The following is a 25,682-nucleotide window of genomic DNA, read 5'->3' as shown; positions in this document are numbered from 1 at the left end:
ACTTGAATTCGAAGAATTATGTCACTGATTTCCTATGACAGTAAAAGTCACTTCTTAATGGAACGATCCACATTATGCACCCACTACAACAAAGAACAGAAAATTCACAAACTTAGGAAGCAGTAGCTTCATTGCTGGCTGCAAGGGGTACCAGAAAAGGTTGCTATTGTATTCAGGATAAACAGAAGCTATATATCAATATTATACACTAAAACCTATACTAGACTGTGAAATCTCTGTTCTAGTAAGAAGAATAACTTGAAGGTTGTCCTGCTTTAGAAAATAAAACCAGCATATAAGGGTGGAATTCAGACAGGGGCTGAAACTTCAGTTGCTGTTGTCTCGTTCTTCTTTGGTGATTCTGGAGGTTTCTGTATGGGAACAACTTTATTTGGAACCATTACTAGAGTCATGCTTCTCTCTCTGAAGCTTTTGCTCTCCTCTACTGCAAGCTGCAAAGTAGAACAGAAAAAAATTGCAGAAGGAAATTAATTAGAAAAGGGAGAAAGCTTGAACATGTATATGGTATTACCATGTAAACGTTTATTAACTTTACAGGAGAAAAAAAAATGCCCAAAAATAATACCAGCAAATTAGATGCAATACTATTTTAGAAAGCACTCTTGATTTATAATTATATAAATTTATCTTGCATATATAATTAATAAGGATAAAATTTCCAAGAATATGTGTTATTATAATTATTATCATCACATGACTTGTAAGCTAGAAGTTACAACAAAGCTCTAGACTCATCTTTCGAATCTCTTGCTCATATTGCTTTTTCAATGTGGAGATTCACTTATATATTTAGTACATACCTCTCCAATGTCACTCTGGAAACGTCGAATAAGCTCTATAGCTTTATTCCTGAAGTCACTTTCACGGCCCTTCAACTGCACTACGACTTTGACCTGCACCCAGAAAATAATATATTGATTAAGCGGGACACTAAAAAGGTGCATCAGGGTGAAGCTAATTTGCAATGTGAATATCTGAAGCAACCTTATCGCCAGCCTTCAAAAACTTCAAAGCAGCTTTCAAGCGCACAGAATAGTCATGCACGTCAATATTGTAACTGCAGAGCAAAAGAAAATATTTTATTATGACCGCTTTTAGTTGCAATAATCTGTTATTTAAAACAATTTAAGCCAGTGAAGGATGCATATAACCAGGCATTTTCTCTATATTCGGTACCAAAAAATTTAAGGAACTCAACTCTATCTGTTTGTTTGCTGGAGAAAATATTTTCCAGAAAATAAATTCTTGGGAAAATATTTTCTGTCATTTGAGTACCGTGGAAAAAATTATGAAATTTTGTGAAAAATGATCAATTTGGAAAAAAATTCCTCTTTTGAGAAGGGGAATCATTTTCCAAGAAATTATGTCATTTTTTTTTAAATCCTCCTTTGGAAAACATGATATTTTCCGGGAACCAAACAAACAGGAAAATGTATTCCAAAATTTCTGGTTTTCCTTCGTTTGTTTGACTTCTGAAAAACATTTAAGTGGAAAACATTTTATGGCGGACAAAAGGAGCCTTAACATATTTACTATTGGAATTGGATCAAACGTCAGTATTACTGGTGGAGGTCTATATATATATATATATATTAAACTGGCAGTAAGGCCACAAGTTTAAAAAAACAGGCAGTGTAGCCAACAATAGTGACCAACCTAAAGGTTCCAAATTCAAATATTGACTAGTGACAATTGGCAGCTATATTGTAATGTAACAGATTTTTAATAACACGTTAAGAGCATCTCCAACGGCGTTGGCTATAATCGTTGGCTAAATTGAACCTGTAAGACATTATGTAAAATTTGCTGAACCTGTAAGACGTTGTACTTCAATGGTAATGGCTATATTGGTTGGCTATAATTTAAAAATAGAATGTTATTAATATCTTAGTTTGTTAAAATAGAATTTATCAGTTTAATATGGTAATAAATGATGTGCAATCATCCTACAGATTTCTTACAGACCTGTAGAGGTTCGACAAATATAGCCATCCATAAGACGTTGGCTAAAATTATAGACAACAGGTTCACGTGGTTGGAGTATGATTTTTTCAACAGGTTGGTTAAATTTTTTATATTTGGAATGCCAACTCACTTTTTAGCTAAGGGGTTTGTATGGTTGGAGATGCTCTAAATATGACAGAAAAAGTATATCCAAAGTATTTTAACTGTGATTACAGAACAATTCATCACAACTTCTTGGCAGATATTTTGTAATGTAACATATTTTTTATAATACACTGAACATTACAGAAAAAATTATATCTTAAATATCAACTGTGATTACAGAACAATTCATAACATTTTCTTGTTCATTTTTCCCTGACAACTGGAGAGTTCCCTCATAAAGCTGTGCAACTGATTCGAAAATTACCGAACAGAAAATTTTGTTATGCCTTTTCTCACATATGAACCTACTAAAGCTGAACATCATAATTTATTACTTTGTGTTTATATTTTTTAATTTTTAACAGGATGCATTCAAAAAAATTACAGTGGACAAACTGTAACTCTCCAAATGTAAAGACAGGCCAAATAATACTATTTTACTTGATAGCTACTATTTACTATGAGCTACACAACAAGGGAATCAGTCAACAATATTGCCAGTGGGATTGTATGATAAGACTTACCCCATTTTTAGTTCCTTCAAATCCATGCGATGGGCTAAGAATATCAAGTGTACACTTAATCAGCATATTCTCTAGCAACTGAAGCAATATGAAGTATAAATGTAACAGTTTATAAAAGTCATTTACCAGCACTTTTCTTTTGCTGATCTCTTTTCTTCTTTTGCTGCTCATATTTAAATTTACTGAGGAAGTAAGCAAACTGCTAATCAGTACATGACGGCTCCATAGATTTCAATGACAAAGTGAAATAAGAATCTAGGGTTAAGCTTCGATCAGATTATAAAGTAGTTCATTCCCGTGTAATAATATAGATAATAAGAAGAGCAAGTAATCTTACTTGTAATCCATTAATCTGACGACTGGTGGATCAGCTTCCGGAGACAGTATTACCTACAAAATGTGAAAAAATTAATTCCACCATGAAGATCCCCAATTTGACTGCTGAAAACAAAATTCGACTAGCTTTAAAGTGGAACCATTTTTTGTAAAAAAAAAAATAAAAAAATTAAGCTACCTGGCACAAGTGATCCTTATTATAACATCAACTTGTTAACCACGAACCAAGAGAAATATGTTTCCCAGATACTTTGTATATTTACACTAAGATCTCAGTGTGGGTGGGTCGCTGTGTGTGGGGTGGGGGGGGGGGGGGGGGGGGGGGATTGAACCCTAGTGCATAGGCTAAGAGAAAAAAAAACCCAGATACTTTGTATTTTTATACTAAAATGTCCGTGTGGGGACGGGGGGAGGGGTTGAACCCAGTACATGTGCTGCATACTAAAGCATAGAAAGAAATCAGGCTCCTGAGAAAATGTTAAACACTTCGTACGGATTACAGACATTAGGCTTCTGATATATGAACTCAGAAATTGGCTTTGTTACAAAAGGAGAGAAATCTAGCAAACAAAAGTAAATATTTTGTCAAATAGTTCTTTCATTATCCCATCTTCGTTTCCTCTAGCACTATATTCTCTCATAAATTCGGTTTTGATTCCAACTTTCGAAGTCTATAAGGTTTCACCAATAGATCCTGGCATCAAACACCAATACCAGACAAAATTTAAAACTTTGCAGCAACCTTGTCCTTCATCAGCAGCAATAAGTTTCTTCCTCGTGCCAAATGTCTTTCTAAGTAAAAAAGCGATCATGTGGCACCCAACGGCCTTATATACTTTGAATATATGTATTATCGCAAAAGCATGATTCCAGATCTACATATAAAGCCATTTTCCCAACACCTTAAACTTAAAGAATTGATTATTTGATATGGTATCATAGCTTTTTTGACCCCGCGATCTCAAGTTTAATCCTGTAACATAAATTTATCAAAAAAATATATGGACATTACGAATGAATATAGTCTCAGAGATGAGCTCCTCAAATACACTCTTTATTACAAAACATGGGCTCACAGTTTACAAGGGCGTAGGGAATTTCAAAAAAGAAAAAAAAGGATTTCCCGCCCTTTAATGTCTACAATAAGTCAATAACAAAGAAAAGGGGTACAAAAGTAAGATATCTTCTGCCCTTTCATATCTACAACAAGTCAATAACAGTGAAAAGGGGTACAAAAGTAAGGCATCCTGCACCTTTTACTAGAATCACCACCGGATTGAAGAAAATTTCCTGAGGACAAACAGTAGTTATATTGTATTTTGCATCTAATAATAATAAACCGGCTTTCAATTCGTGAGATGTGTAATTTATATATATATATATATATAGATGTTCTTGGATATCAACCAAGAGTAGTCAAATATAAGGCATCAAACTAAGGCCCCATTTGGCTTACCTTATTTTTCAAAATAAATACTTATTTCTAAAAAAGAAGGTAGGTAAATGTGTACCTTTTTCAAGGAAAAAAGTGCTAATTTATGTGAAACAAGGAATATGAAATGCCCCCTAAATCTAATGTGATTATTTGACCCTATTACTGAAATTGATGGCCTTTGGCATCAAGGTTTAAAGTAAAAAATCAACTTTCATGAACTCCCAATGGAATCTGTATCTTCCTGATCTTTCGCATGCTATAAAAAAAAGCAATCCGAACCTCCTTCAAATCTAACTTCATTCTAGCTAGAACTGACAGCCATTAACACAGTCCGCAAACATCAGCGGATCAATCTACTGCCCGTTAAACCACACTAAAAGTTAGAACTCGCTGCTTATAAGAACATAGCATCTTTTAACTAGCGAAAAATGATAGCCGATACTAGTTTCACCAATATAATAACAGCCCGTCTGAACGGCTTTCCCAACACCTTATGAAACAGCAGACAAACATAAGAGAGAACACCTCCTATACCTCCACCAAAAGAAAAGGTCGAAACAACTAATTACAATACTCTGCTAAACTTTATACTATGTATCCACCGAGAATTTTTAAAAGCATTTAATATAATAATTACCGAATGTATCGAAAATTATATTGGGTTCAAACTTGCAATTTGCTTCCTTCAGGTCTTTGACAACAATAATAAATTCCATTAACATCATAGCATGACAGAAGATTCGGTCTAACCTCACAACCAGTGACAAGACAATAGGTCTTTGATTTAAAGAAATTTAAGTACAGAACAGCTGTTAGCAACCAGTACTTAACTCTAATTAGGATGCAATGATTGCAATGCCTTCGAACTATCGAAAAAGTAAAAAAATGATAACTTTATATAATCAGGAGAACCATATAATGAACTAAAGCACAAAATAATCCAACTGATGAAGCTCACAGAAGAAGAACATGTATGTATGTTAATGGGAGTGGTGCAAATACTTACGAGGTCAAGTTCAGCATCCTCAGCCCTTTGAATAGCGTCATACTTGGGCACTATTCCAATCTACAAACATACATAACACATAAAAAGTTGTCAATCAAGCAATTCAACAGCTAAATAATATGCATATACAACATATCAACAAAAATCAAAATGTCAGTACCATATTTTGCTTCTCATCAATCAGCCTGACATTTTCAGACCTATTACACACCAACAAAACAAAAACACTCAAAAATCAAGAAATTAAATGAACATGTAAATTATATATCAAGCAAAGTGTGTGTACCAACCTAATAGAAGAGATATTAAGGGCTGGATCATTATCATTAGAACCACCCTTACGCCTAAAGTCGCCGGAGTTTGACCGGGGGAAGTTGCCGCCGCCGCCGCCGTAACGGGCGGTGATGGGACTGTGAGAAATGGAAGTGGTAGTTAAAGATTGCGGAGAAGGAGAAGATGGGGTTGTCGAAAGATGGTTAAGGCGAAGTGGGTTTAGATTAGATTGGAAAGATAAGTTGGGGACAGTGAGTCTTGATGGGAAGAATAAGCTACTTGTGCTGCTAAGCGCAGCCATGGCTATGGTTTTCTTGATGTTCTGGTAATGTTGTGTATAATTTAACTACGAAATTGAGTGGACAACGTTATCCATATTATTTCACAAGAACCTCCCTTGTATTTTCACTTGTCATCTAACCATATACTCAAATGGATCCCGGACTAAATCCAAATCAAATTAAACAAAAATTTGCTGAATTGAGAAGAAACTTTTTTAATAATTTAATTATAAATAAAATTCTATATTTAATGCAAATAATATTTTATATAAAATAATATAGATGAACATATTTTAATATTTAAACCAAATATAGCTAATTTTTTAACTATGAAAACTTTCATATTTCTCTATATTTCACTCAACTTTTATTACCTAATCACCCAACTAAGAATTATTTTATGGACTTCACATTAGTTGTGAATTTTCTAATTTTTATTTTTTAACTCAAGATATAAAAGGGGGGGCGAGGTTGGTAACATTTTATTAATATTTGAATTTAAAATCCTTTCTTTTATTATAACAATGTATATAATTTCTTTTAGAAATATTAGATTTTAGATTTAATATAAATATTTTGATATAATCTATTTTAAATTTTCGATAATGTTAGATTTTAGAAATCCAGGTTCATATAAATTCATTTTAACAAATTGATTGTTTTAATTATAATTTCGATACAGTTAGATTTTTGAATAAATATTTTTTTTTAAAATAGAGGTGTTGATCTAGTAATAATAAGTCATGCGGTATCTTTGCACTGATGGAGTCGAACAAACAGTGAACTGTTATCGCTTGTTAAAGAGACAATTAAACGATTTTTTAAAGATAATGCATCGATACTTCATGCATTCTTGTTTGAATTATTTCTACTCTCTTTATCAGACCCCGATGAAACTACCGTGTGAGACATCGACCAGAATTGCGTTTCCATACAGAATATCATATCCAAATCTAGACCCCGCCTACAATAAAGAAGCGAAAACAAATCTCTCACCAAGGAGAAAAAACAACATGAAAATATAAGCCGGAGATCGAAATAAAAGCAAACCGAAAACAAGTGAAAATAAAAAACTTAGATATGACAGTTGAAGTCACAAGATAGGCGACTAACTTTCAAATCCGATAAACTCAGCTTGAATTGAAGAAAATATAAACTGGAAATTCCAACGATTTAGATCAAGAAAAACAAACAAAATCTTTCCATCAAAAAGATGATTGTTGAATAAAACAAATTAAATAAAAAAATTTAAGATTTTCTACCGGTGAAATCGATAAAAACTTTTTGGATAATAGTGATGGCAATTTCAACAATAGAGAGAATTTTTCAAATTTTTGTATAAATATTATTATGGTCGCAAATATCAATTATTTTTGAAAAGAAGAAATAGAACTTTGAAAGAACAAAATAAATTATTTTCAAAATGAAAAAAAATACTACTCCCTCCGTCCCACCCATTTCTTATCAAATGGGTTGGGCACGGAGGTTAAGGAATATGTATAAAGTAGTGGAAAAGAGGAAGAAAAGTGGGTAAAGTGGTGGGACCCATTGATTTTTAATGTATAAAAAGAAGATAGTGGAGTAAAAGTAGTGTGAAAAGGAAAGAAAAGTGGAGAAGTGGTGGGACCCATTGACTATTTTTGGTAAGTTTTGAAATGTAAAGAATTGGGTGGGACAACCAAAAAGGAAAGTGTAAAGAAATGGATGGGACGGAGGGAGTACAACTTTGAAACAACAAAACTTGAACAGCCGAATAAAGGGCAGAAACGTAATTCTAACTAACCCTAAAATCGCAATAAAACGAAGGGGTTTTTCACTCTCTCAGCCTCTCACAGTACAAAACCCCTCCCCTCTGCAAATAAAAACAACAAAACCCTTATCCCTTAATATAATTCCGGCGTCTTTCTCGGCCGACCTCGATTTTCCGGTGACAACTATTCGATCTTACGAGTTCACATTCAATTTAATTGAAAGTTATGCAGCAAGGTGATCACACATTGTTAAGTTTGAGACCCGGTGGCGGTGTCAGAGGCAGTAGAATCACAGCTTCTGCGTTCAGTTCTTCAGCTTTTGCTTCTTCTGATCTTCCGATTCTCCGTACTCACGCTTCCAAGGTTATTTCTTGACCTGGCTTTTGATATCGAAAAACATGTACAAATCGTGTTATTTTAGGCTTATATATCTTCCCTGTAGATTAGTTGTTTCGAGCTAATTTATGTTAATTGTTATTGTGAATATTTGTGATATAGACCAGAGACTCTCGGTTCGAGGGGCACGAGGTGGTTCGGTTCACTCGAGATCAGTTGTTGCAGCTTAGGGAGGTAATGTGTTATGATTTGTGCTTTCTTACTTCTTGTTATTGCAGTTATATGTTGAAGTTAGTGAGCCATGTAATTAGTTGAATTAAAAAAACGATTTCGAGCAGAATGTAGATATGGCATTAGGTGTTCTAAAAGTATGCTTTTGGTTGGGACTATATAATGAATATTACATCTGTTTATAGAGTAATAGTAAGACGTGAAATTAAGTAAGATTGTTAAAAAAGGCAAACTAATTAGCTACTTACGAGTTCTGTCCTAATACTAATCAACTACAATGATTATATGAAAAGACAGAAAGGTAATATGGTACATCGTGCTTGATAAAATTACCAAATGAAATCGATCTACATAATAATTTGTAATTGACTTGCGTAACTCTGTAAGACATATAAATTAAAGTTTAAATATTCGCTTATAATGAATGTGCATTAATTCTACTACCTTGTTTCTTTCATGTTAGGCTGTGAAGATCACTGATGATATTTTAAGAGTTAAACAAGAGGTTGAAGCTGAGTTTTTTGGTGCTGATCAGGACTGGAATCGCGTGGAGAATAATGTAAGTTACTTTTGTCCTACAGAATGTTTTCTGTTGGAAAATCGCAGGTGCATCTGCACTTTATGAGCTCTCTCTCTATAAGAAGTGGGTTCAGTTTACTGATATGTATATTTATTCAGTTGCAAAATCAACCAAATCAGTCGGCTATTCGTCAGTTAGAGCCAGACAGCCGTGATTGGCGTAGTCGACCTACACCATTGCCCAGCACTGTTGATTTGAGACATAATGGAGGAAATCAATATAATCGTCAGGATCAGCAAGACTTACAGTACAGAAGAGGAACTTTCTCTTCTCAGCACGGGGTAAATAATCCTAATCTGAAAGTTTGAACTGTATATTTGTTTCACAATGCTGTAATCATAAATTTTGTTTACATATACAGCATGCTTAGTTATAGAAGTCCTATATTGTGTGCCTATATATTGTTTATAGTTACAGTGTGGTCAATTTTTCTTCGTGAAGTTGTACTGCATCATCTATAAAATAACTGTTGGAACTATGAGTCCCTTCTTATGACGGTTTCTCTTTATCTGTTATTTGATGCAACTTGCTTGGTCATTTTCTTCTTCAATCATATTACATGATCTCATTTTAGTTTATATATTAAGTTAGGGTACGGCTCCTCTTTTATTCTTATTGTCCGCGCTTATAATTTTGTAATTTTTCAGATGTACTGTAGTAGATTATGCAATATGTTGTATTGATCATATGTTCTCTTTGCAAAACAATATAATATGAGGTCCGTGTGCAACAATATGATTGGAGATGTTGCCTATTAAATCCTTCAGAAACTATATTAATTATGTCCTCTATACTTGTGCAAGTTTTTATCCTTTCCTTCTGTTTATTATGATGCTATTACATTTTTCGGGTTCCTTATATATTCCTTTAATGAATAGGGAGGTCCTACTCCAGCTCTTGTAAAGGCTGAGGTTCCATGGTCAGTTCAAAGGGGAACCCTTTCTGAGAAGGAACAAGTACTCAAAACAGTGAAAGGGTAATGTATTTTGGATCTTTGCTGCAATTGTTGCATGTATCATGGCCCTCTTTGTTCTCTCTACTTTCTCGTCCTCTTTGAAATTTAGTTTCTATAGTTGCATGTATCATGCCCCTCTTTGCTAGTAGCTTGCGTTGCAGTTGATACATGCTCCTCTTTGCTAGTAGCTTGCGTCTCAGTTGTTCTGGTTGTACCTGCTTGTAGCCTCCCTTGTTTCCACTGTTGGTTCTTTGACCTAATCGATATTTCATGATCAAGGGTGTAATACTCTTTGTAGTAGCGGTCCTAACATATCATATTAACAGTTGAAATATGGTTGAAAGAAAAAATTTATATTCGATAAGGCTTTCTAGTTTGAGTTACAAAATATCTAACCTCGTAAAGCCCGTTTATTATTACAACGATGCCTGTCTTATTAGTTGTAAAAATGGGAGAGGACCAAGCCTCTTAGTACATGCCTTTATATAGCAAATCTGTACTGCTATCCTACTTTCCCAGCATTTGGAATTTTTTATTAATAATCAAGTTCCCTCACAAATGATATTTGCACTTGTCCAAAATCTAGCAGCCTTTATCCAACAGAGACTTCAGATGCTATCTGGTTATAAGGTGTATCAGCTTCAGACTTAATTTCCCTCATTTTCCATGTCTCTATCTTATTATAAATTGAGCTTACATGGAGTCACTTTATATAAAAAAAAAAAAGCCCTAGCTTGTTCTGGAATTACTGAAAATATATGCAGTGGTGTTGCATATGGACTGATTTATTTAAGCAAAATGTTCCTTCACCGGACCAATTATAGCGGGATGATTATATTCTTCTTAATTTATATACTTTTCTCTAACAATTCATTAAAATATTGTAATTTGCAATACCTTTTAAGGAGTAAATCCCAATTCATAAAAGAACATTGAGCACGAAACGTTTTTGTAACATTTTTTTATCATCCGAGTATCTGACAAAACTCTGGTTTTCTATAATATAATTACTTTTTAGCTTATTAATCAACTTATCTCAAGGCTGTAATATATTCTTAAAATAGATTCATCAAGTGTTGTAACTCTGATATACAATGTGCTACAGCATTTAGGCATTATTAGCTGCAATATAGTATACTATCTTTTTGAATTTTTATAATTTCTTGATTTTTAATGGAAACCTAGTACTCCCTCTGTCCCTGTGGGTTGTTTACCTTTGGGACAGAGGGCTTGACACACATTTTAATGCTCTTATAAAGTATAGTTTCATAAATCATTTTAATATTTTTCTTTTCTGAATAAAATCTAATGTTTAGCTTTTCAGTCAAAGAAAGAATTTTTTTTAAAAATTTATGAAACTATACTTAAAATGCGTGCCTAGCAGGGAAGAAAAACTCTAAAAAAATAAGAAAGAGAGGGACAGAGATATTATGTTTTGTTTATGAGTATTTTGTGTTGAGTTTTCCTGGCTATTTCTACATATGTGCTGACAAATGTACTTGCATTGCAGTATTTTGAATAAGCTGACCCCAGAGAAGTTTGATATTCTGAAAGGTCAACTTATTGATTCTGGGATAACGACTGCGGACATTTTAAAGGTTCTAATATGCACTATTTAAGATCATGTGGCCTGTTGGCCCTGTTCCACACATATTAGTTAGTCTCCGCCACAAAATTGATTTTTCCTATTCTGAAGTATATTTTTTCTGCTTTAATGCAGGGTGTTATATCATTATTATTTGATAAGGCAGTGCTGGAACCGACATTTTGTCCCATGTATGCAGAGCTGTGTTCTGATTTAAATGACAACCTTCCCCCATTCCCAGCCAATGAGCCTGGTGGGAAAGAGATCACATTCAAGAGAATTCTTTTGAATAACTGCCAGGAGGCTTTTGAAGGCGCTGACAAGCTTAGGGAAGAAATTAGGCAGATGACTGCTCCGGAGCAAGATTGGGACCGAAGAGATAAAGAAAAAATGATGAAGCTTCGTACTCTCGGAAACATCCGTCTGATTGGGGAGCTTCTGAAGCAGAAGATGGTGCCTGAAAAGATTGTTCACCACATTGTTCAGGTAGTCATTTACCTTTCTTTTAGCATTCCCATTTCAGATATAATATCAAAATTCATTCTCAGAACTCTGGTTGTGATTTCTTGTAAAGATATTTCTCGCTGATTTTTAATTTTAACAGGAACTTCTCGGCCCTGATAATAAGACCTGCCCCGAAGAGGAGAATGTTGAGGCTATATGCCACTTCTTTAAAACAATTGGAAAGCAGCTTGATGAGAATCAAAAATCAAAACACATCAATGATGTTTACTTTATCCGACTGAAGCAACTGTCAACAAACCCTCAACTGGAAGCACGACTAAGATTTATGGTTCGTGATATTATTGATCTGCGTTCAAATGGTTGGGTACCCAGGCGGGAAGAGGTAATTATCTAGTTGACAGAATACTATTAATAGTGGACTATCTTTGTATTCGAGCTTTATAATATATTGGTTGTCTTGTAGGTGAAAGCCAAAACCATTACAGAAATCCATACTGAAGCAGAGAGGACCATGAACTTGCGTCCAGGTGCTACTGCAATTATTAGAAATAGTCGAGCTATGTTATCTAATGCTCAGGGCGGTGGTATAAGCCCAGAGGGTTTTCCCCTCAACCGACCTGGAACTGGTGGTATGATGCCTGGAATGCCAGGAACCAGAAAGATGCCTGGGATGCCTGGAATTGATAATGACAACTGGGAGGTTCCTAGGTCGCGGTCGATGCCAAGAAATGATCCAAATCAGTTGGCTGGACGTGTTCAGTCTCCATCAGTTGGCAGGTCAGCAGCGTTGAATGCAAGATATTTACCTCAGAGTGGGGCTAGAAATGGCGGGCCTAGTGGCTTATTGCAGGGTAATGCTGTCACTTCTGTTCGCCCTTCTCACTTCAGCTCTAGTGTTGAACCTACACCTCCTTTTCCTGCCAGGCCTGTTACTGGGGCAGCCGTGCTTCCAGTTGCCAACCAATCATCGGCTTCTGGTAGAACAAGTCCGGAAGTATGTAAGAGGAAAACAACCTCACTTCTGGAAGAATATTTCAATGTACTTATGCTGGATGAAGCATTACAGTGTGTTAAAGAATTAAATTCCCCCGATTACCATGCTGAATTTGTCAAGGAAGCAATTTCTCTTGCTCTAGAGAAAAGCCCCCCATGTTTGGAACCTGTTGCGAAGCTACTGGACTACCTGTATGCGAAGAATGTACTTACATCTGCCGACATAAATAGCGGATGCCTTCTCTATGGTTCAAACTTGGATGATGTTGGTATTGATTTACCTAAAGCACCCCTCAATTTTGGGGAGATAATGGGAAAGTTAATTTTGGCTGGGGAGTTGAGTTTTAAGGTGGTAGAGGAAGTGCTGAAAAAGATGGCGGATGACATCTTTCAGAAAGCTGTATTCAGTGCAGCATTGAGGATCATTACTTCGAGTCCTTCTGGTCAAGCTGTATTAGATATGCATGCTGCTGATATTGAGTCTTGCAAGAGTCTTTTTTAGCAAATGTTCCCATCCTTTTAAATCAGGACAAAGCTGGAGTCGTAACAGATTTTCGAATGAGTTGGGTATATGTAGTGTATTCTGTCATTTGAAGTGACGCGGCCGGATATTGCCATAGCCCATATATCATGTTGAGCAGAATGGTAGAATAGGAAGAGGCTGTTTTTATATTTTATTTTAAAAAAAATTCCTATTAATTCTTTATCTTCTGTGCTAAAACCTTAGCAAGGAGTAGGTTTTTGGTCCGGGGCAGATTATATGTTGTACTGTGCATCTTCCATCTTCATTCTAGCTTCTTCGGCTACTGTTTCTTTATTATTGAAAATGTATAAACTGAATTGAGCAGATTGCTGCTTAGCTAAATTGACTCTTTTTTTTAATCACGAATAGAAATGCATTACTTTGTTATTTTAATAAAACTGAAAATTATAATCTAAAAAGGTTAAATATAAATTTAATTCTATAACTTCTCTTATTTTTTCTAATTATAAAATATAAAAATTTCCGTAAACTTCCATCAATTTATTCCCACAAATCTTAAATCGAACAACTAATTTGGACAGATTCGCTACTGTATTAACTACCCCAGTAGTTGAAGCTACAGATATATAAATACTATTTTTTTCAGGTGTGTTCATGCGCACATGCTAAGCATCAAAATTCATAAATTTGACTATTTTAATTGGTTGGTGTTTCTTAATAATGACGGACCCTACATATACAACAACTAGACCAATCAAAATGTTTCAAATCTATAAAATTCGGTACTTAACCTATGCTCATGGCACACACACTGTACAAACCCGTATAAATATATGCAGTAGCCTTCTCAGAATCTCAGTCCCTCTGCCACCAAAAAAGCTCAAAAACATGGTTAGCGAGAAAATAAAAATAACGGTGAGAAATTCATCACTCGTATATCCCTCAAAACCCACACCGTTAAAAAAGCTATGGAACTCAAACCTCGACCTGGTAGTAGGCAAAATCCACTTCCCCACCGTCTACTTCTACAAGCCAAACGGCGCTTGTAATTTCTTCGACTCGGAGATTCTACGTCAGTCTCTGAGCAATGTGCTGGTATCTTTCTTTCCGATGGCCGGCCGGTTGAGTAAAAACGAAAAGGGCCGAGTCGAGATTGACTGTAATGCTCAGGGGGCCTTGTTTGTGGAGGCCGAAGCTGATTCTAGTGTTGATGATTTTGGTGACTTCCGGCCATCTCCTCAGCTCCGGCGGCTCGTGCCTGTCGCTGATTATTCCGGGGACATTTCTTCGTATCCGCTTGTCATGGCGCAGGTACATGCACTTATTTATGTTTGCTCTAGCTCGTTTTGCTACGCGTTAAACATTCGAATCCGCAGCTAAAAAAATTATCGAATAATTTATTCAAAAATTTAATAATTGCTGTATTAGATGGGATCAACCGGAGTAAACTGCTCGTATAGTGTTTTTTATTGAATTAATTAACATGATTCTATGGATTTTAGTAAAGTGTAGTTGATCTTAGTTTTATGTAGATTGTCACGTGATCTGATGCAAAATCTATACTCTCGTTTAGAGTTCTTCACGGGAAGACATAGATGTCAGCTGGACTTTAACGGGTATAAACAAAAGAAAATTTACTAAAATGTAATAACATAAATAATTTAAATTGAAGATTTTAATGATATTTAAATCTTAGTTAATCAAATCTTGGTCAATTACAAAATTTAAAGTATAGTTTAAAATCTTCATTAAATATCTCAAAATTTTAGAAACCTTTTTTAATTCTGATGGAATATTCTCATATTGTACTGTTATTAAATTCTAATGAATTATAAAATTTAGGTTCTACACACCTTCTTAGTTCTTACAAGACATGATCAAACAAGATGTCTGAGAAGACATGCAACAAAGATGTCAATATTTATTATTCGTTATCTATAATATTATTATAATTTATGATCAAGAAGACGTTGAGATCTATTGTCTGTTAAGTGTTATCTATAATATTATTATAATTTTTACCATTGAGGTGCAGCTTAACCGTGATATTTGGAATATTTTACAGAGGATTTGTGTATCTTTCATTTTACTTTGTATAAAGATATGAGCTTATCATGCACATAGCAGGAATCAGCATGCACCGACTCATCTTATTTTGATTTGCATATTAAATTAACGACGTGATTTACGGGTAAGTTTAGTCTGCTCGATCGATATATATATATAATATATAGATATTTGTTGTCTATGAGACAACATATAATTGAGGTAGCTAGTAATTTATTGAGAAATTATAGAAGAGGACGATGGGAACGAAGGCGACCCTTTAATCATCATACAAAAATAATGTACAATATCAGGAACATTAATAACATGTTTCACAAAGATAGAAACGAGCACCAGCTAATTTTCAACATAAAGAGGAGAGAGCCCAGGGCCACAGAAGAAGAGTAGATAGACAAGACTCAAGACTCATGACTCAAGATTCCGTGCTGATGAGTCGTGAGAATGCATATGGAAAGTTTATCAGTAGTTTGTAGCATTATTATGTAGTACGTGTAGAGGACGTGGGGCTCGGGACAACCAAGTAGTGTAACTAACCACGAGTACTGTCTTGTTTCTGAAAGCTACTCTACTGAATCAAATGTGATGTCTGCCTCCTCTTTTGGGTGGTGATATGAATGCTTGACCTACTTGATTTACGTTCAAGTTGCCAACTCCAGAAAATGATATCTCGGGACCAAATTATGAAGATTTTGACTAAGGATATGAATTCATGAGATATCTTTTTGGTTTTCGAAGATGAATAGGTTGGTATTTCGTTCTTAATTATAATGACGCGCCACAGTTAGAGATCGATAGATAACTTGTTGAGAACCGATCTAACACTTTAAGATATTAGAGGAGTGTCTCAAATAGATCTTATGCTATATCTCAACACTCCCCTCACTCGAAATCCGATTTTTGGGTTAAAAAGTGGATCACGGGCGCCGCCAAACTAGAGCTCTGATATCATATTGAGAACCAATCCATCTAAAATCTTGAGGTAAGGTATTAGAGGAATGCCCCAAATGAGTCTTATGTTATATTTCAACATATCTCAACGTCAAGATTAATTTTGTTCGCATATTAGAAATAAAGACAGGACACGATGGCAAGATGATCCTCTGTATAATCGCGCAATCTGTTGATGCGTGTTTCCAGAATGTGTGTGTCTGTTGACCTTGCTAGATCATGTCAAGATGTCATGCTCTTTCATTGTCTCGCAGATGGTCCCTTGCTAATATCTCCATTATAGATATATAATTCAAATACTGTTGCACATTTATTAGAATTAGATAGATGAACAAAACTATGACTTTGTTGCAATATATATACATATCTGTTTACTTGCCAGGAATAAATAATGTTATCAAGCTTTGAGAGAAATCTAGATTTTTAAATGGACGGCTGGAGAACAATGTTTCGGCGATACATTGTCTCTCTATAATAAGTTAATCTGCGGCTGATAAATGATGTAGTCCCATAACAACGTCTTTTAACTATGAAAAAACTGCTGATAATGTTACATCAATCCCTCGTCAGGATCAAATCCCTAATACTCCCTCTGTTAGGATTATGTTAATCTCTAGGGGGTGTTTGGTTCATGGTTAATGAGCCTGGTTAACAGGAATCGGAACTTTGATCTCATAACAAGTGTTTGAATTAGTTATTTGGTGCTATGGAATGAGAACCCCAGTGGTTAAATTATACCCTTCCCACCCGTTGGGTTATCATACCATTCCCATTCCCATTAACCCCCATTCCCATTCCCAACCTCAATCCAAACACCCCCTTACTTTGTTTCAAGTATTTTTAAGAGATTTGATTGTATATTTAAAAATATTATTTTAAAATTTTTTTATGGATAAAAATATTATAATAATATTTTTACTCACACAAAAAAAATAAAAAATAATAAATTTATATATGTTATCAAAACTCTTAAAATAGGTGAAAAAAGTCAAGACCCTTGCATATTCTAATAGAGGATTAGAGAAGTATATTGAAACGGGTAGTCATGTTATTCAAGGTGTGCGAAATTGTGAGCGAAATTGTGAACAGTGGGAAACCTGAACTATAAATCGTATGTGCTATTCTAATTTTTGTTTGAGTCTGAGTTGTATAGCAATGTAATTAGACTTTGTTTCTTTGGAAATGAAAGCTATATTATAATGTTGATATTAATTGTGTTAACGCCGAATCTCATCTGTTGGTGAATAGGTGACCCGTTTCAAGTGTGGAGGAGTTTCTCTGGGACTTGGGAACCACCATACTCTGGCCGATGGTCTTGCAGGTCTTCACTTCGTCAACACATGGTCCGACGTTGCTCGTGGACTGTCTGTCGCAATGCCACCATGTATTGATCGAACACTCCTTCGAGCTCGAGACCCTCGCACGCCTACATTTGATCATGTCGAATACCACCCGCCTCCTACCTTAAACACTCCCAAGAACTCCACTCTGAATTTTGGTTCCACCACTGTCCTAAAGCTCACACCAGATCAGCTGAACAGGCTCAAGTCCTCCACAAAGAATGATGGCAACACAAAGGACCACAGCACCTACGAAATTCTAGCAGCCCATCTGTGGCGCTGCGCTACAAAGGCTCGTGGACTTCCGGATGATCAAATGACAAAACTTTTTGTAGCTACTGATGGAAGGTCCAGATTATGCCCACCACTTCCCCCAGGCTACATTGGCAATGTAGTGTTCACGGCTACGCCACTTTCTACAGCCGGAGACCTTACGTCGGAGCCATTAACAGATTCCTGTAAAAGAATCCACAGTTGTCTTGCAAAGATGGACAATGAGTATCTGAGATCAGCTCTCGACTACCTGGAATTAGCGCCTGACTTATCAGCACTTGTTCGAGGGCCAAACTACTTCGCGAACCCAAACCTGAACATCAACAGCTGGGTTCGGCTACCTTTGTATGATTCGGATTTTGGATGGGGACGCCCTATTTTCATGGGACCTGCAGATATACTATACGAAGGAACCATCTACATATTACCAAGCCCGAAGAACGATAGGAGCATGACACTGTCAGTTTGCTTGGAAGACAGTCACATGGAGCTGTTCAAGAAGTTCTTATATGATTTCTGATCCTGTACTATGTAATGTAATAAGCGTGCCTGCGTTTTTTAGTGTGATCAGACGATTCCTCTGATATTGTATTAATTCGTAATCGCCTGCATGTAATAAGGGAACTTCGGCTGTTTAAGTATCACTAGATTTCATGCTATCAACAAGATTTATTAAAATTCTCGTGTTTCAGTCTGCATTAACTTTAATCATTCATCAAATGCTCTACCTGTTTGTAAACCAACCAAGTTACTAACAGTAACATATTTAAACAACACTTGTACATTAACATAAACCACCATAATATTAGAGCCTGTTTTAGCAATGACATAACACAACTGTTAATACATATCTTATGTACTTCAATCTTCTTCTATAGTCTTCCTTTGTTTCTACATTAATTGACTAATGAATATTCAATATAGCTAATCACACCCTCAAAGCAACTGGATCTTGCCACGAGATCTTCCTCTTTACCGCGCGATTGGAACCGTCTCCAACACTTCTACAAAGCGATAACTTCAACTCAGATAGCTTGTCTTGCCTTGCTATCTCACAATTATCCTGGTATTCCTCTTCTTCTACCTGCCAAATTTCCAAACAAAAAAAAAAAACAGAATGTAACTATTCCAGTTTGCCACTATGTACAACAATACAACTTATTTTGTGATGCAAAATGTAACCTGATAACTTACCAGTCTCTGGTTCAAGTCAAAAATAGGAGCCCGTGTTTGGTGTGTGGGTTGTTTAACATCACTTTCAGTTAAATCAAGAACAGAAGCTGGGGTATGCATATTCACAGCTACACCATTTGCATTAAATGCTTCTTCCCGCTTGTTTAAATCAATCATCTCTATTGGACTTTGATCAGGAGCTACATCTTTCCCTTTGTACAACCTTCCCTTTGGGTTTAACTTTGAAGTTGTCGGAGTAAAGCGAGTTGCATTCTTTCCATTGTGATGTTTTCTTTTATGGTTTGGATCATTGCTTGGAGTTGTATTGTGAAGAGAAATATCATTTCTGTTATATACTCTTACTTTGTTCGGTTTAAAAACTGGGGGCACAGGCACACCTCTTAAAGCAGCCTCTTTCTTGTTGGTATTTTTAACCTTCAAAATAATTTTCCTTTTATCTTTTACATTATGTTGTTGAACAGGTTCCTTGCCCCGCTCTTGGGTCATAGACTTGCTTTCTATAAGTTGCCTGTATCTTCGCCGCAGAAATCTGAACATAAATGAAAAGAAAGCAATTTACTGAGTCTGTTTCGAAACAAAGCAGCAAAATTTGGAGTTTTAACTCAAGTATTGAGACTGACATCCATAACCAGTAATGAAAATAAGATCAAACAAATATACACAATGCATAATTTTTTTCTATGATTGATTTAGTAAGATCACATATAAATTCAAAAGATCTCTTTTACAAAACCATGTCATGCAAAATAAACGATTTTCATGTCCAATAATATCGATGCCTGCATACTAACAAAGTGCATCTCAAGGTGAAAGAACAACATACCTTACTTCGGCCTGTAATGTCCCTTTCCTCTGTTTCACGTTCCCTAACTTGTTCCTTGATGATTCAACCTCCTGCAATAAGCTTGCATTGTTAAAATCATAGTATCAACATCCAAATTTGAAAAAAATATCTGACAACCAGCATTTTAGTGTATATGCCAAAAATAAAAAGAAGTTACATTATACTCAGATAATTATGCTAGTGCTTGATAAGTGCTGATTGCTGGATAACTTAAAAACTAAAAGGAGAACATAGTCCCACCCTGCCCCCGATTTTTTTTTTACAACCCCGTGATATGCAAAAACAATGAAGGGATAAAATTTCTTTCTTTTTGCACAAGGAGATGAAGAACATGGGGTTTTAATGAAAACTGATGCTAAGCATACACAAGCACACAAACATACAGAAATTTATTAATCTTGGAGCATAAAGCATATAAATTTCAACTAAATCCAACAGGCTGTTATGAACCCATCAAATTGAAATTACTCCAGATTCACAGGAAAATATAAATAAATAATCCCCTTAATTTTAAGCAGAGAGACTATAATCACTATATGATGAAACAATTAACAAACCCTACATCTAAACACAGAGGATAAAATTAGATTTTTTTCAAGAACCACCGACACAACTGGTCAATAATCAAAGAAAATACACCAGATCCATAAAAAAACGAATTTGAACAAGATTAGATAAATATTCAGCAACAAAAAGCAAAATAACATAGACATATAATCAAATACAAGATCGGATGTTATAAAAATCTAACCTTCAGCAATTCCTGATAATCTTGCATCAGATTTTGAAGCTTGGACATGGCCTTAGCATCCCCATAAGAACCATAACGAGATAAATCGAAAGCAACCCTTTTCATCATCTTGATCAATCCTCTCAGATCTCAAGAAAAACAAATTAAAGAATAGCAGATAATATCAAAGATAGATTAAAAGACAGGGAGAGAAAAAGATGGGTTTGATAAGAAGGAAGGAGAAAAATAAAAGAAGGGCAACAAAGAAAGAATAAAAGGGTGAGGAGGCGAGAAGTTTCTTGTATATTGGTTGAAAAGAAATTTCTTGAGAAATAGTTTGTGATCAGAGTAAAGAAAGCCCAAAAAGCCCACATGAAAACACAATAGTTTAGACACAAGGAAGCGATGAAGATGGGAATAATAAGGGGGGTTGCAGAAGGGTAAATAAGGAAACATGATTGTGTGTGTGTGTGTGTGAGGTGTGTTTTGTTGGATCAGAAGGGAGGACAGTTCAAGACACCTCTTCGCTTGCTTTGTTTTCTTTTCTTGGTCGTGCTTTTTGGTTTTTGTTTTTGTATGTATTGAATTTGATTTTCTTCTTCTCACATAAAATTTGGTCCAGCTGGGCCATTAAGATAGAGATAGAGATGTAGATGTATATAAATAGTTGGGTGTGGAGTGTTGATTATATTTTGGATGATGATGATGAGGGTTCCTTCTTCTACCCTCTCTTTCTTTGTTGGTGGGGGTTGTTTATTTCTCCCTTCTTGGAAGATAAGAATAGTACTAGTAGGAGGATAATATTGATTTTTATAGATATAACAGGGAGAGAGAGAGAGAGAGAGAGAGAGGGCTTTGCTGAAAAGGTAACGAGAGAGATTAGTGGGATGGTGTTGACTGTTGAGTGGTGCGTTTCAGTTGGGTTGTTGCACCTTGTTTTGAGGTCTGCTTTGTGATTTTCTTGCCTTCTTCGCTTTCTTTTTCTCCATAATTAGTTTGGAAGTGATCAAGTCTTTGACTTGAGTTACGAAAATGCCCCTGCCTTCCTTCTGTCGTTGAATGGGTTCTTGCTTTTTTCACCATGAATATTCATATTCAGTCTCTGCATATGTAATATGTGCAAATATGATTCAACGTTTTACATGGTCTTCTTATTTGTTTTCTTTGACCATAATATCCTAATATCCCTTACCCTGAAGAACAGGGTGATACGGTAATTCGTAATTTACCTGGTAAATCGCCAGTCATGCATTTAGAAGCTTAAAGTGTCTCTCAATTTAGAAACTAGGGAATGCGAATAATTATCTTTTTTGTTAGAATTAAAAGATTTATCTACAAAAGAGTTTACAGAAAATTTCACAAAATAAATATCTAGTTCTGGCATAAAGAGACTTACAAGTTATTCCGTATTATAAATGTTTAGATAATTTTTACTAATAAATCAATTGATTATTAAATTTATAAATTAAAAAAATTCAAATTATTAAAATACAAGAAATTTTATTAATATTTAATAAATAAAATATTATATATTAAAATTTTAAAAAGTTTATAATAAAATACAAATCACTGAAAAATTCAAAAAAAAAACTAGCATTTCTGAGTTCCAACTTCTTACTTAACAAACCCAAGCCATGCTTAAAACATAGAAGTAACTAAAAATGCTAAAAAGAAGTCATAAACACTTAAAAGAAATTAAGTGTTAAAAAATAAATCAAAAACTAACTAAAAAGTAGAAATTAATTTGAAGAAAATTTTTCAGTGAAAAATTAATTACTTTAATTTTTTGATAAAAATTACTACATAATTACCTATCACTTTTATTTTTGTTATTTTATTTTTGATAATTCATAAAATTATTAATAAATCAAAATAACTCAAACGAATATTTTAAACGGCCAAAATGACTCCGAAGGCGCCATAAGTCATCTTAAATCACAGTAGTAAATTAAAAATCATAAACTCAGTCAAAACCACTAGTAATCACTCTATAACGTAATGGAAGCCCACAACAAAAAAGTGGGAGGCAAAAAAAACGGGGTGTAAAGCAATTCTGCAGTGGTGTCGGTCAGGTTCAGCACCAATTAATTAATGGTCCTGAAATAAGCACGCATGTTTGCAGGCAGGAAATTTGTGTGTAAACATGTAGGATGTAGTTGAGGGTTGATGCCTGATGGTGCCGCCTATTTTAATGTAGATGCCATTAGGCATCAAGAGTTGCCTCCTCTCTCATAAATAACAAGTTTGCGGTAAGTATTTGACATTGACACCGATTAAGGATGTAAGAAGATAAGAGAAGAACCTAACAGGGCTGATGTATGATTTTCTGCTTATCACTATCTAGGAAGAGTCATGAGAGGACAAGTGCCTCTCCTAAAATTGTTTTTTACATATGCACCGATTTTATACGTTAGAAATAGATTGGCGGATTGATGGCCTATGTTAACTCAATAAAATTGAAGTTAATTATTTTTTTAGTTACTACATCAAAAAACGATGAAATTGATGGATTAGTGAACAGAATTAAATTGATGGATCAATAAACACTTAAATAAAAGTTGATCAATTTGTTGATCCGCTGGATAAATAAACTATCAAAATATAATCATAAATTGATTAATTTATTAAAATTATATCCAACTCTCTTAAACCCTAGTCAAAAGTTATACTCATATTATAAATAAAATTTATTGAGATTACGTAAACAAAATTCAAGTAAAATATTGTTATTATAAATAATTTTAGTTAGTTTTCTAATATTGACTATATTTTGTCAGCTCTTTAAAATATCTCCAACTCTCTTAAACTCTTAGCTAAAAGCAGTAGCTCATACTATAAATAAAAATTATAAAGATTGCGTAAGAAAATCAACTCTAATAAGATATTGTTATTATAAATAATTTTAGTTAGACGTTTTAAGAGCATCTTTAAAGGCATCTTTAAAGGTATTGACTATAAATGATTGATTCATTGGACATGTACGATATTAGGTAAAAATTGCTAAACCCGTAAAACATTTTGTTTCGATTATAATGACTATATTAATTAGTTAGACTTTAAATTTCAAAGGATCATAAATAGAATACATCCTTTTAATATGACAATAGATAATGTAAAATCTTGCTACATATCGTTGCACATAATATTTAGATTTAAAATTTTTGATTGTTCGATATTTGAATTTATTGCGCGTGAATATTTTTAATTTATATCATAGTTTAATATGTTATAAAACTTTCATAAAACATATATGTGGCTTGACTGCCTTTAACTTTTAAGAACTTATTTAACTTTAAATAAAATCACTTGTTTAAATTATAGCCCGAACAATACCTTAGGCCCATAGATAAACTACTTACAATCAGCCCGTTGGGCTGCCACTAACGTCTTAGCTTTCGTGTCTTTAGTTTCGAAAATGGGACATAATTTAAAATTTAATTGCGAAAAACTACTCCTAATGCCCCTTTCATTTTTTTACGGTTTTTTTACTGCTCCACACGTATTTTAAGACTTTTATAAAACATAATTTCATAACTTACTTTTGAGACTCTTTTTTTTGTGTTAAAAAATCAAACACCAAATATTTATTTAAAAGCAAAAAAATTAAAAAATAAGTTACATAACTATGTTTTGAGCATCAGAATGCGTAGGCCAGGTGTCAGGTCCATAAGACCGCCAAAGCCGCCGTCAAAAGGGGGCCCGTACTCCCATTGCCTAGGCCCACATGATAAAAGACTGTCATGGAGCGGGTCGAAGAACGGATAACGATTCAATAAGCGTCGAGATGTATACTCATGGGCCCCAACCAGGACCGATCATGAGCCTTCATGTCTTGATCATCCTCGTATGGGATGAGGGAGTCCAAACATCCTATGTTAGGGTGAGGGAACCCGAGATGGAGGGCGTAGCCTTAATGAGAGTCCATGAAGGACTTAGTAAAATAAAATGGTAGCAACCCTAAGCTCACCATTGATACTTGTAATGGTCCCTTGGGCAACGACCTCTCAATATGCTTCTTAAGTCTTCATATATTATCTAAGTAGTGGAGGTTCCTTAATGAAGTGGCCTAGTAGAATAATGAGCTCAAAGGACTTGGTCTAGTCCTCCCTTTAGACTGGAGAGCAAATAATATGTATTAATAATCTTATGTTGAGATTGGTTGGGAATAATAGAATGGAATGACTACAAATACTTGAAACTAATAGAGATAGGAAGAAAGTTTGAAAATTTTTTAAGAGTGTGCAAAATTGCTATGATGAATTTGAGAAGAAATTGAGGATAGGAGAAAATGGAGCATTCCATCTCAAATTGAAGGTGTGATATCTACAACATGATGTAGGATTGGAATGGAGGAAGGATTGAAATTTCCTATAAATTGTCCATAAGATAATTCATTAGTGATCATATCTGAATATGTGTCTGCCGAGATCTTGTCCATTTTGGACATAACATGTATAAAAACGGGGAAACTACTTGAGAGTTTACAAGTCATATAAGAGTACAGAAATAGTAGAACTGAGGAAAAATCCGGTCAAATAAATGGTTGGACAAGAACAATGGCAACAACTAAACTTCCCGAACGAGGGCGGCAGTCAGCTGGATTGGTTAAGATCCTTCTAATTAAAGAAATCAACACTAAAATAGTAGTTAAATACTTGCATTTTTTATAGATGGGAAGGGGAAGTGGGACAGCAAGAAGACCAGAGAAACCCTATAATTTTAAGTTGCTCAACTGCTCATATTGAAGACGAAATCGTTGTCCACTTGCTTAAATAGTTATATCCCCATTGGAAGAGGAAATTAAAAAATAAAAAGATATATATAGCAGCTGCTTTACCTTTACGTATGTACTGACAGTCTGACAGATTGCATTTGCAGTATCTGATTAAAGAAATTAAATATCCTTCCAGACTACTCCAGG

The 25,682-nt window shown here is 34.7% G+C and overlaps 4 protein-coding genes across 4 annotated transcripts; 2 read left to right on the top strand and 2 right to left on the bottom strand.

Annotated features, from left to right (window-relative positions):
* Positions 1-7: 7 nt before the first annotated feature.
* On the bottom strand, positions 8-6,129 carry LOC108223062 (translation initiation factor IF3-2, chloroplastic). Its single transcript, XM_017397116.2, has 9 exons — positions 5,722-6,129; positions 5,592-5,631; positions 5,432-5,491; positions 2,992-3,044; positions 2,781-2,836; positions 2,655-2,688; positions 1,006-1,078; positions 822-914; positions 8-452 (listed from the first exon to the last, which is right to left on the bottom strand). The coding sequence occupies exons 1-9, from the start codon at positions 6,003-6,005 to the stop codon at positions 309-311; spliced, it is 837 nt and encodes a 278-aa protein (XP_017252605.1). The 5' UTR covers positions 6,006-6,129; the 3' UTR covers positions 8-308.
* Positions 6,130-7,816: 1,687 nt separating this feature from the next.
* LOC108219668 (eukaryotic translation initiation factor) lies at positions 7,817-13,763 on the top strand. Its single transcript, XM_017393158.2, has 9 exons — positions 7,817-8,099; positions 8,235-8,306; positions 8,767-8,862; positions 8,982-9,164; positions 9,762-9,859; positions 11,349-11,436; positions 11,559-11,909; positions 12,028-12,270; positions 12,352-13,763. The coding sequence occupies exons 1-9, from the start codon at positions 7,962-7,964 to the stop codon at positions 13,381-13,383; spliced, it is 2,301 nt and encodes a 766-aa protein (XP_017248647.1). The 5' UTR covers positions 7,817-7,961; the 3' UTR covers positions 13,384-13,763.
* Positions 13,764-14,161: 398 nt separating this feature from the next.
* LOC108223132 (shikimate O-hydroxycinnamoyltransferase) lies at positions 14,162-18,691 on the top strand. Its single transcript, XM_017397233.2, has 2 exons — positions 14,162-14,676; positions 17,629-18,691. The coding sequence occupies exons 1-2, from the start codon at positions 14,254-14,256 to the stop codon at positions 18,511-18,513; spliced, it is 1,308 nt and encodes a 435-aa protein (XP_017252722.1). The 5' UTR covers positions 14,162-14,253; the 3' UTR covers positions 18,514-18,691.
* An 86-nt stretch (positions 18,692-18,777) lies between these two features.
* LOC108223133 (uncharacterized) lies at positions 18,778-21,677 on the bottom strand. Its single transcript, XM_017397234.2, has 4 exons — positions 20,783-21,677; positions 20,011-20,081; positions 19,188-19,716; positions 18,778-19,077 (listed from the first exon to the last, which is right to left on the bottom strand). The coding sequence occupies exons 1-4, from the start codon at positions 20,888-20,890 to the stop codon at positions 18,922-18,924; spliced, it is 864 nt and encodes a 287-aa protein (XP_017252723.1). The 5' UTR covers positions 20,891-21,677; the 3' UTR covers positions 18,778-18,921.
* Between the last annotated feature and the right edge of the window lie 4,005 nt (positions 21,678-25,682).

The sequence above is a fragment of the Daucus carota genome, chromosome 5, assembly GCF_001625215.2.
Source record: "Daucus carota subsp. sativus chromosome 5, DH1 v3.0, whole genome shotgun sequence".
In the NCBI taxonomy this organism is placed as follows: Eukaryota; Viridiplantae; Streptophyta; class Magnoliopsida; order Apiales; family Apiaceae; genus Daucus; species Daucus carota.
This window is presented reverse-complemented; position numbering and strand designations above follow the sequence as displayed.

Coding starts and splice junctions, on each gene's coding strand:
- LOC108219668 (XM_017393158.2), top strand. CDS start 7,962: ATGCAGCAAGGTGATCACACATTGTTAAGTTTGAGACCCGGTGGCGGT. Junction 8,307..8,766: donor AGTTGTTGCAGCTTAGGGAG/GTAATGTGTTAT, acceptor CTTTCATGTTAG/GCTGTGAAGATCACTGATGA. Junction 11,910..12,027: donor TTGTTCACCACATTGTTCAG/GTAGTCATTTAC, acceptor TAATTTTAACAG/GAACTTCTCGGCCCTGATAA.
- LOC108223062 (XM_017397116.2), bottom strand. CDS start 6,005: ATGGCTGCGCTTAGCAGCACAAGTAGCTTATTCTTCCCATCAAGACTC. Junction 2,689..2,780: donor TCAGCAAAAGAAAAGTGCTG/GTAAATGACTTT, acceptor TGATATTCTTAG/CCCATCGCATGGATTTGAAG. Junction 915..1,005: donor TTTTGAAGGCTGGCGATAAG/GTTGCTTCAGAT, acceptor TTCTGGGTGCAG/GTCAAAGTCGTAGTGCAGTT.
- LOC108223133 (XM_017397234.2), bottom strand. CDS start 20,890: ATGATGAAAAGGGTTGCTTTCGATTTATCTCGTTATGGTTCTTATGGG. Junction 20,082..20,782: donor ATTATCAGGAATTGCTGAAG/GTTAGATTTTTA, acceptor AGCTTATTGCAG/GAGGTTGAATCATCAAGGAA. Junction 19,717..20,010: donor ACATTACAGGCCGAAGTAAG/GTATGTTGTTCT, acceptor ATTTATGTTCAG/ATTTCTGCGGCGAAGATACA.
- LOC108223132 (XM_017397233.2), top strand. CDS start 14,254: ATGGTTAGCGAGAAAATAAAAATAACGGTGAGAAATTCATCACTCGTA. Junction 14,677..17,628: donor ATCCGCTTGTCATGGCGCAG/GTACATGCACTT, acceptor GTTGGTGAATAG/GTGACCCGTTTCAAGTGTGG.